Source organism: Sebastes fasciatus, chromosome 8, assembly GCF_043250625.1.
Source record: "Sebastes fasciatus isolate fSebFas1 chromosome 8, fSebFas1.pri, whole genome shotgun sequence".
Taxonomy (NCBI): Eukaryota; Metazoa; Chordata; class Actinopteri; order Perciformes; family Sebastidae; genus Sebastes; species Sebastes fasciatus.
In genome coordinates this window covers 27,863,369-27,873,910 of record NC_133802.1, presented here as the reverse complement: position 1 = coordinate 27,873,910, position 10,542 = coordinate 27,863,369, and the positions used below count along the sequence as shown (strand labels likewise).

At 38.7% G+C, this 10,542-nt stretch overlaps 1 protein-coding gene across 4 annotated transcripts in view; it reads left to right on the top strand.

Moving 5' to 3' along the window:
- Positions 1-2,945: 2,945 nt before the first annotated feature.
- The window catches only part of mybl2a (v-myb avian myeloblastosis viral oncogene homolog-like 2a), a 10,070-nt gene continuing 2,473 nt past the window's right edge, over positions 2,946-10,542 (top strand). The window contains exons 1-11 of one of the 4 annotated variants that reach the window (XM_074644765.1): positions 2,946-3,196; positions 3,445-3,504; positions 6,162-6,264; positions 6,602-6,673; positions 6,779-6,871; positions 6,987-7,207; positions 7,363-7,483; positions 8,146-8,199; positions 8,474-8,697; positions 8,972-9,674; positions 9,776-10,018. In XM_074644765.1, the coding sequence (XP_074500866.1) occupies positions 3,186-3,196; positions 3,445-3,504; positions 6,162-6,264; positions 6,602-6,673; positions 6,779-6,871; positions 6,987-7,207; positions 7,363-7,483; positions 8,146-8,199; positions 8,474-8,697; positions 8,972-9,674; positions 9,776-10,018 (1,905 nt within the window). In that variant the 5' untranslated portion in view covers positions 2,946-3,185. Of the gene's footprint in view, positions 3,197-3,444; positions 3,505-3,551; positions 3,734-6,161; positions 6,265-6,601; positions 6,674-6,778; positions 6,872-6,986; positions 7,208-7,362; positions 7,484-8,145; positions 8,200-8,473; positions 8,698-8,971; positions 9,675-9,775; positions 10,019-10,542 lie in introns of those variants that run through there. The other 3 variants (XM_074644766.1, XM_074644764.1, XM_074644763.1) reach the window with 3 other exon arrangements.

The following is a 10,542-nucleotide window of genomic DNA, read 5'->3' as shown; positions in this document are numbered from 1 at the left end:
AAAACAGGAAAGCAACAGCGTCAGATCTGACTGAGAATATTGTGCAACTTGTGGGAGGCAACATAGAAAGTGAGCACACGATTGCTCAAAGTCCTTTTATAGCACCAAACTTGATTCATTATACAAACAAACACACACACTGATTTTTTTACACCTCAGGTCTGCAGAATTATCACGCTATTAATGCCGTCATCTGATTAATGTTTACCCACTATGATTCATCAGCAAGGAAAACATTTATAACAGCGCAAACACTTCAAAGTCACAATAAAAAAACAAACACATTACACATTTATTTTATGATATCCCATAGTGATAGCTGAATGTTTCTACATAAAAAGGTGAACAAAAGCTTATATTATAATGTTATCCACAACAACACCATAACTTAAGCCCCCTAACTTGTTGTTGTACAGTATGTGTTTAAGGTTTTGTGATAAAATCTAGATAATGGTAACTTTATATATCAACATAAAAAAGATGGTTTCCAAGAATAAATAAACAAAAGATTAACAACAGGATGAATGTGAAGACAAAAAAGTAAAATAGATGAAAGTAAAACAAAATAAAACAATAAAATCACTGGTAAAAAACAAAGATAACAGTAAATAATTAGAAAGAAAATAAGAAAGAGGAAATAGAGAAAAATTGATCATTCTCAGAAAATATTTAATATAAAACAGAATTTCAAGAAGTCTTTAAAAGATGATATTGTTGTTTTGTCAACTTCTGTTTTGTCTCTTTTTCTTATCTGTTTTTTTATAACTTCTGTTGTATGTTTTTATCTCTGCACAAACTCACTTGAGCCAGTGACCTTCACCAGCAGAGAATCATTAATTTTAATATCCAGAGTGATCAACAGGTCATTTATTAATCCTAACAGACAGAACCTGTTCACCTGTGGGGAAGAAAATAGACAGGTGGAGACAGGTTGTGACCTTATTAGCAGATCACCATCTACATGACTGTACAACTGCCCCACTTAGTGGTCAAAATAAGAAACACTACACATAATCAGGGTGATTGACTCTGATGGATTTAAATGCATAAAAATAAAAAACAGAAATCAGAGGTGTGTGTGTAACAGATCCCACATTTTCATTACCATTATGTGGGTAACAGAATTTTACTAGTTTTGGGTAAATATAACAGCTTTAATGTGAAGAAAATAAACAGAAATCATTCAGAAATATGTTATTTTCTCTGACATGGAAAGGGTCGTGTAGTGTGTTGGTTTAGCTAACTGTGAGGAACCAACAGTTGCTTAGCAACACACTGTTGAAGTCTGCATGGAAACAAGGCTGTACAATTGACCTTCCCTCTTTAAAAGGTCCAATATTGTAAAAAGTGAGATTTTCATGTCTTTTATATTATAAAACAGGTTTAAGTGCTATATAAATACTGTTAAACTATCAAAACGCTCAATGTACGGAGTTGTGTGTTTGAAAAAAGCCGTTAGGATTTGTATCCATTTGTGATGTCACAAATGTACAATATTTAGACCATTACATGGTTTTAAACATAAACATGCTAAATGTGTACCGGTTTATTTCCTGTTGCAGTGTATGTAAATAACATCAGCCCGCAGGAAGTAAACATGGACCCAAACTGTTGCCTAGCAATGCAATTCCGTTGCAATGCACTAAAACGGAGCGTTTCAGAAAGAGGGTAAATACAGGCATATTCAGACAGACAGTATGAGGAAAATAAATAAATAATACATTACAGCATGTAAACATGTTCTAGAAGAAACACAAAATATAAGTATGACCTTGAAAATTAGCATTATATGGCACCTTTAATGTGAAGAAAATAAACAGAAATCATTCAGAAATATGTTGTTTTCTCTGACATGGAAAGGGCCATGTAGTGTGTTGGTTTAGCTAACTGTGAGGAACCAACAGTTGCTTAGCAACACACTGTTGAAGACTGCATGGAAACAAGGCTGTACAATTTACCTTCCCTCTTTAACATCATTCATAAAACAAATAGCGGTGCCATTTGGCAGAATATTGGAGAAGAAAAAAACAGAAATGAAGCTGTAATAAATAAAATTATGATGGATTTGTAGCCTATAGCAGACCCACCCCCAGCGATTCTGTGAAGAGGTTATTGTAATGCTAAATGTCCTTATTTATTTATTTAAATAAATAAATAAATGAATAAAGAGTCAATAAAACGTTGGCAAATGTTTAATCGACAGTGGTTATATTTATTTACATTTTAAACAGATTTGTTAACGCGGGAGAGGAGAAATGTTGAGATTAACCAACCAACGTCTGCAGTAACAGCAGCCGTTAGCTGGGGTTTTAGCCGTTAGGTTTTTAGCCGTTAGTAAATTTAAGTTTGAAGTGTTTTAAATGTTTAAAAATGACATTCAGCCTCAACAGCACCATTATACATTCCATATCAACACCCTTTATATTATCTAGTGTGTCTTCTCACTCTTAATAATCTCTATATGTTGAACAGTATTTATAAAGGAATTAAACCTACTTTATAATGTAAGACAAGAAAATCTCACTTTTTTTACAATATGGGACTTTAACATCATAAACAATAATACAAATAAATAACGGTGCCATTTGGCAGAATATTGGAGAAGAAAAAAACAGAAAATTATAATGGATTTGTAGCCTATAGCAGACCCACCAACAGTGGTTCTGTAAAGAGGTTATTATAATGCTAAATGTCCTTAAACACAAGAGTCAATAAAACGTTGGCAAATGTTTAATCGACAGTGGTTTAAACTGATTTGTTAACGCGGGAGAGGAGAAATGTAGAGAGATTAACCAACCAACGTCTGCAGCAACAGTGTTCTTTTAATATATCCATGGCAACAGCAGCAGTTAGTCTTGTTTTTAGCCGTTAGGTTTTTAGCCGTTAGTGTCGGTTGAAACCGTTGAAATCGTCACACTCACATGGATCGTTTCCGGGGAGATAGTGTGTATACTGTTACTGTCTGTAGCTCTGGTGGTGTTCTTGAACGCATCCCCGTGGTTTTATCAGTCTAGGGTAAATTTCTACAGATAATATCACGAGTTCTTTAACCGTTAATGTATTTTAATAGTTAGCACACATCTCATGCGAAGTGTGCTTTCATATATTTCCAAAACGACGGTTAGTTTGAGCAGCAGCGGCCGTTGAGAGCTTAAACAGTCCACCAGCAGAGACAGAGAGGAGGGATGTCGCGCGGGTAAGTGTGGGAGACATTAACGTTCCTCGATGTTAAACATTTTCCTATTTTTAAAGGAAATAAAGTGTGTGTTTGTGCTTTACACAAGGGTGTAAAATGTCTCACAGCTGTAATGATAAAACCGTAACCATAGCTACAGCCGTTTGTTTGTGTGTGTGTGTGTGTGAGAGAGTGTGAGTGAGACGTTTGTGGTCCTCTCCCTCATGTCCGTTTTTTTAAAAGCCGTTGTTCTGTTGTGTTCACGGTAGTGAGCTGGAAAAGCTGGACCCGGCTGTTTTCCAGAAGCAGTTGCACAATCTCAAATTTAGGTAGGCAATCATTTCTGTGTTATCTCCTTTACTGTCATGTCAGATAACTTTCTCCATCACAAATGATCACAAACGACTCATTTTCGCTTATCAAAACATGTTACGCCGCTAGAGGCGCTCTACTTTCCGAGCCAACAGTCAACGTCTCATCAAGCGTGCTCTGCTGCTGCTGCTCATGGGAGCTGTTAGCCAAGTTAGGTAGCTTGAAGTTACAGCAACAAATTGCAATGTAAGTTAATTAGTTTGACACTAATTTTTGATGAATTAATCGTAACTATTTTGTCGGAAGTGTTGCCCAGTGTGCTGTTTAGTTATGTAGCCGAACGATTCATATTTTTGTGGAGGTAACAGTTTGGTTTGCAGCAGCTAATGTTAGCTACTATGCTATGCTAACTTCTCTGTGGGCAGTTAGGTTAGCTCGTTGCTATGGAGCACAACATTCATGCTTGTTGAATTAGGGTGCAGGATGGGAGAAAGTGAAATACATGTATACAAGGAAACTGTTACAAGTTAGCTAACATTAAATATCAAGGTAGTTGGTTATATTTTAGGTAGGTAGGTAGTTAGTAACTTTATTGATCCCGAGGGAAATTCAAGTTTCCAGCATCACAGTTCCATAGTGCAAAACATGTTAGCAAAAAAGTTAGTAGTGCAAAGTACAAAACAAATATACCAGATATAACAATACAAGGAGATGAAGAAAACTGTTAAAACTGAATATAGTGCAGGGTAACAGCTGTGATACAGGACTATTAAAAAAGTGAATATAGTGCAGAAGAGACTGTTAAAAATGAGTATAGTGCAGGGTAAAATGTGTGGAGACAGACTTAAAAGACAAACAGGAAGACAGACGCATGCTTATCAGAATAAAACGAACCTGTTCCTTACTCAACATGAACCTCACCATTACTATCTTCCATTTCTTTGTTTTCAATGCAAAGCATATATATAGTACACTGTGAAATATGATTCAATAACTGCTATCCTTTATCCAGTTGCGTGAAAGCTATGTATGTATAAACAACACCACTATGATCACCATTAAAACAAAAACAAAAGCAGGAGGAAGTCTGAAATAAAGAAGTATAACGATGAATTAAACATACTGCAAGAAGGACAACAATGTATTGTAGACCCTGTGTCTCTACGCTAGATAAACAAAACATGAACAGTAATATATTTGAAACACAAAACAAACAGCTGCAGGCTCAAGGCTAGTATCTACTAGTACTGCTACTACTTTAGTCTATGAAAGTGCACTGTGTGCATTATTATCTGTCCTGCAGACCGTCCTCCTTTGTCCCCCCCCCTCCCTAGAGAGGTGTTCAGTTTGATGGCTCGGGGGACAAAGGATTTCCTGAGTCTGTCTGTGGAGCACTTGTATTTTAGTTGCATCTTTTATTGTTAAACATAGCTTACAAGTTTCTATTTAACTATGAAAACAGTTGTGGCAACTCTTGTTTCTCTTGGCTTCAATAAGGCTAATCTCTCTTTGAGCACATTGTGCAGAAAGTTTGTTTGTTTGATTCCCATTAGCCTTTGCATAGCAGCATCTATTCTTCCTGGGGTCCACATAGTTTGCATGGTGACAATACAAAAATACACATTCACACTACCCATCATACACACTCGACATAACACATCGTAATACACGTCAACTGTAAATAAAACAATAACAACTGACACAGTTTAAATAACAAAAACACAAAGAAAAATAGAAAGGCTCCGACTGAATCTACCATGATCTAACAGATAAATATCATCATTTAACATGGAATGCCCATAATACCATTACACACACCCGAGAATACTTATTAATTACTAAAGTTTCTTCTTAAGTTATGCTCTTTTAGTGTTTTCCCACTGGTGAAGAATAGGAAATTCAAACTGGACTATGTGTTTCTAATAGTCTTCTCCCCCTCATGTTTGTAAATTGAGTGATACAAAACATTAGAAACACCTCTCAGTATAATGCAGTCAAATTCAACATCTCTATAAACTACAACCTTGTTAATAAACATGTAGTTAAATCAATACCTCTCTGGAAGTGTTAATCAAAAACATGAACGTTATTATTTTTGTAAAGGTAGAATTTATAGCCGAGCGGTTGTATTGGTATACATACAGTTTTACCTAATAGTGTCCACTTGTGTACGTCCTTCTGAGTACCTTGTGTCTAGTATCTGCATTGTCTTTACATAGACTTTGATGCTAACTTGCAGGTTATATGTATAAAATGTTACAGTAGAAGTGGCATTGTGGACTGGAGTGTACTGTATTGAGAGCAACTTTTATCAAGCAGCATTAGCCAGCAGTAACAGTAGCAAGTAAACACTCTTAATTAAGAGAGTGACATGTTTGCCATTGTTTTAAGTAGATAGTTAAACATTAGGTTCAGACATGTTTTTACATCTGCAGCTGAAACTCCTGATGCTACACCAATGCAAAGTGAATGGAATTTAGTTTGAAGTGTTTTAAATGATTAAAAATGACATTCAGCCTCAACAGCACCATTATAAAGTCCATATCAACCATGTCATATGTTCATATCAATGTACACTTTGTATTATCTAGTGTGTCTTCTCACTCTTAATAATCTGTATATGTTGAACACCAGTAATACATGTTTGAATTATTGGTTATCTGTGTGGTTGCAGCATGGAAGAAGACGGTGATAGTAATATGTGCATTGACACTGACTCGGACACATCAGATAGGAGGGATGGCACCAAGTGTACAGTCAAATGGACTCAGGAAGAAGTGAGTGAAAAGAAGATTTTGACCCCAATATGCATATTTCAGATATTCATCTGATTTATATTTTCTGGAGCAACACATTATAATTTCCAGAAAGTAGTTTATTACATAAGGGTCAGTGACTAAAATATAATGCTGCATGCTAGCAAGAAGAGCCAACGGGGGGAGAGGTGCACTCATGCTTAAGGAATTTTGTCATATAGGTTTCTATTGGTTGGTTTGTTTGTAAGTTAGCTGTCAAAAGTAACAAACTGTGTTCAAGATAACCTGTATCTGATAGTTGACCTTAAAGTTTACATTAAATTATACTGAATCTGAACTGATGTCTTCTTGTGTGCAGGATGAAAATCTCAAAATCCTGATCAGCAACTTTGGGAAAAAAGATTGGAAAACCATTGCCAGTTTTTTACCGGTAAGTACACAGAGAATGAATGAATGAATCGGCAATGTAAAGTTTAGTAAAACAGAGGATAATGCAGCTCTTCTTCAAAAAACAACCTGTCTGTTGCTTTGGCAGGGGCGGACAGAATTCCAGTGTATGCACCGCTGGAAAAAGCACTTGGATCCTGATTTAGTCAAGGGCTATTGGTCCAAGGAGGAAGATGAAAAGGTGGAAAAAATACACAGACCATCTGATACAGACTTGGCTTAAGCACAGTTTGTAGTTAACATTGTCCCATCTCCTTTTGTACCCATGTGTTAACATATGTATTTGCTCTGGGCAGATCGTAGAGCTGGTGAGCGAGTACGGCACCAGACACTGGTCTATGATTGCCAGGCACCTGAATGGACGGATGGGGAAACAGTGTCGTGAGCGCTGGCACAACCACCTCGACCCACTGATCAAAAAGAGCTCCTGGACCAAGGAAGAAGACCTCATCATCTACAAAGCCCACTCCATTCTGGGAAACAGGTGGGCTGAGATTGCCAAGCTGCTCCCAGGAAGGTGGGTCCGTTAGCTGCGATCGATTTGCTGAAGTTTAACAATATGGATGACGGGCAGTCAAGTGCATTATTTGGTTGTTTTTCTTAAAATAAGGGGGTGAACGTAACAACGTATTACACAGAGACTTTAATGCTCATTTTCAATTCCTCTTGCAGGACAGACAATTCTGTGAAAAATCACTGGAACGCCACCATCAAACGTAAAGCAGAGTTGGGCTTGTTCAAAGACGACGCTGACAGCATTACCCTTGATATTCAGCAGTTTGTGGAAGGAGAGGTACAGTACTGATTTAGTTTAGCACATACTGTATAAAGCCTTTTTTTTTATGCCCACGCGAGGCACCATGGCACGGACCTCCACGTGGCGCTTGCACAACAAGCACCCACAAAGGCGTTTATGCTCAATGCATTGTTCTTTGCACCTTTCTACAATCCCTGTAAAGAAAGGAGTCAAGTATTAAATGTATTATAATGAAACAAATGTTGAAAGGTTTAATATCCTGTAAACAATTTGATTCGGCTGGCAAAATAGAGATCTCCTGCTTTTAAAGCATTTAAAAACAAATTGTCCGTCTTTCCATTTCATTATTTTACTTCTTATGTTATTTGCTTTTATCTGATTGTGGCAGTCATGTCTGAAAAGCCCCCCCCTGCGCGCGCGCAGCTGCTGCCTAGTTACAAAAATTCAGAGGTGCACAAACAAGCGCTGCGACAGCTTGTGGAGCCTTCGTGCTTTACGCACAATACGCGATGATGTCATTTTTGGCTTGCGCTCCGTAATGCCGGGGACACTGCGGCGAGCATAAACTCAGCTTAAGGCTTATCATTTTCAGCTTTCACAGATTTCCACCATTTTTATAAATGTTTTTTTTCTCAATGATTTCTCAATGGGCAAATATGAATACTAGACTGTTAATATACTTTACTGTTGTGTTGCAGGTGGACTTCAAGTGTGACGTTGTATTAGACACTGAACCAGTAATTCCTAAAGTGGTAAGCTTGCTATGATGATTTTCTTTCATGACTCAGCTGTGTTTGCTTGTAAACTTTTATTTAAGGAGAAACACTCAAATTTCGCAGAGCTATGTCAGTTAAAACCAAGTCAATACAGTAATCACCAGAGATGACTGTTGATATTTAGAGGTGGTCATGTGTGCATGACTGTCATAGAAAAAAATCCTAAATGTTTATATACAGTATTTCCTTCTGTGATGTTCTCAGCTGACAAGCTTGGTTTCACTCTCCTACTCTCTTTGCTGTGCTGCAGATCAGACCAGTGAAAGAAAAGAAGCCGGTGTGTCAGAAAGTCAACCAGAAGACGGCCGTTCTGCACCCACAGACTTTACCATCCATGAGTCCCTCCTTGCCCCCCAGTTCGAGTTCCAGTCCCAGCTCTAGCTCAGGCGCTGCACCAGCAGCTGCACCGGTGGACCAGAAAAAGTTTACCAGTGCAGCACTGAGGATGATCGCTGAAGACATGCTGCCACTCAGGTGACTTGTAGTGCTAGTGGCTGTTACATTGTCCTTGTTGGGTTGTTGTAAAAATACCCAACATTGTTAATCCCCAAGTCAAGTAAATACTCTCATAGGTCTACCTTCCCTGGATGATGTTATATGTGTCACCAGACTGAATTACTACAGCAGAAGGCTAGTTGTCTATTCTGTATGCGTACCAAATGAACATCTAAATAGACATCCAACCACCAGTCTAGATCACACACTCTCTTTTGAAAATGCCAATGTATCTTCATTTTGTTCCCCACAGTTTTGTTGAAGGCGCAGGCTTCAGGTCATTCATGAGTACCGTCAGCCCTGAATGCAACAAGCTATCCCAGCGGGTCATGGGCCTACAGCTGTATGATGAAGTGGAGAGAACCATCAAACCTCAGCTCATCCGTGACCTTAAAGCCTGCCTCGCCAAAACCAAAAATGGTGAGAGCCCCATTCATGTCACCTTTGACCTCTGGGCAGGGGATCAATCCCATCCGGTGGAGGAGCCCATCATCGTTGTGCAGCTCCACTTTGTCAGTGATTCCTGGCAGATCCGCCGTCCCATTGTGGCCTTCCGCCACCTCAGCCACAAAAACCTCAGCACCGCTGTGGCCAGGGAGCTGGAAGGCGTGCTGCTAAGCTACGGCATCTTTCCTCGCAGCATCGGCTACGTCCTCACCAACCAGGCCAAAGAAGCCCTGGCTGTGAACAACTTGTTCTGCGACTACAAGATCATGTGCTCATCCAACAGGGGAGAACCGGATGGAGATGAGATGGTGGCATTTCTGTCAGACCAGATGTCCGAAACAGAGTCCCCGTTTTCAGAACTACAGATTGGGACCAGCACCATGTGTGTGGCCCACACATTGCAGCTTGTGATCAAGGAGGCACTGAAGAACTCCAGGGTTGTCGAAAACCTGCTCTCGCAAGTCCACAATGTGGTGGCTTTTTTTAGGGGCAGCGCCTACTGGAGCGAGGTAGGAGAACGTATTTTACACTGTATTATATTCTTTTTGCAAAAGTACATAACATCCTGAATTGTTTTAACTTGACCATTTTGTATCATCTTATTGTTTAGGTCTTGATGAAGGAGTGCAACGTGTCCCTGTGCCCTTCCTCCAGTAACTGTCGCTGGAACTCCATGATGCTATCTCTACGCCGTATGGTGCAGGAGTCCGCCTGGAGCGCCATCATGACTCTCCTCGCCCAGGCTCGCATAGAGGCTAACGACACAGCCAGCGCCCCGCCGCTGGTCATGGCCAAGAGGGAGCAAGTGATTGACATCTTGGGTCTCCTTGAGCCCTTTGAGGAGGCCTTGCAGGTAAAAGAGAAAATTAATTTCATGGATGTAGTGGATTATAATGTCTTACAAACATCACATATAAGATACTAAAATCTAATATTACGTGTGAATATTATTTATTTTTTAATAACAATTTTCTTGTGTTACTTTTTTCTGACATTTATCGTGGCAAATAATGAACTAATCAGTTTAAGACAAAATATAATCCGAGTTGTCATAACTCCAAGTAATAGACATTGAAATGACCATCTTTTAACATTACGCACTTTAGCTGATGTCAGCCAACATTGTGCTACATGTTCTTAAACAAAACCTATTGGCTTATTCAGTGTTAAATACAGTGAAGGCTGTTGACAGTTATTTGCTTTGAGTTGGGCAGTTTGAATTACTGATACAAAGCATTATGAATCCACTAATGTTGCAGCACTAAAGTCATCATTTTTAATTTGTACATTGAGCCTGGATTCAAGGATTAGAGCCTTTTTTTTCTTTGTCACCCTCTCTAGAAATATTGTATACATGCATGGAAATACAGTATTATA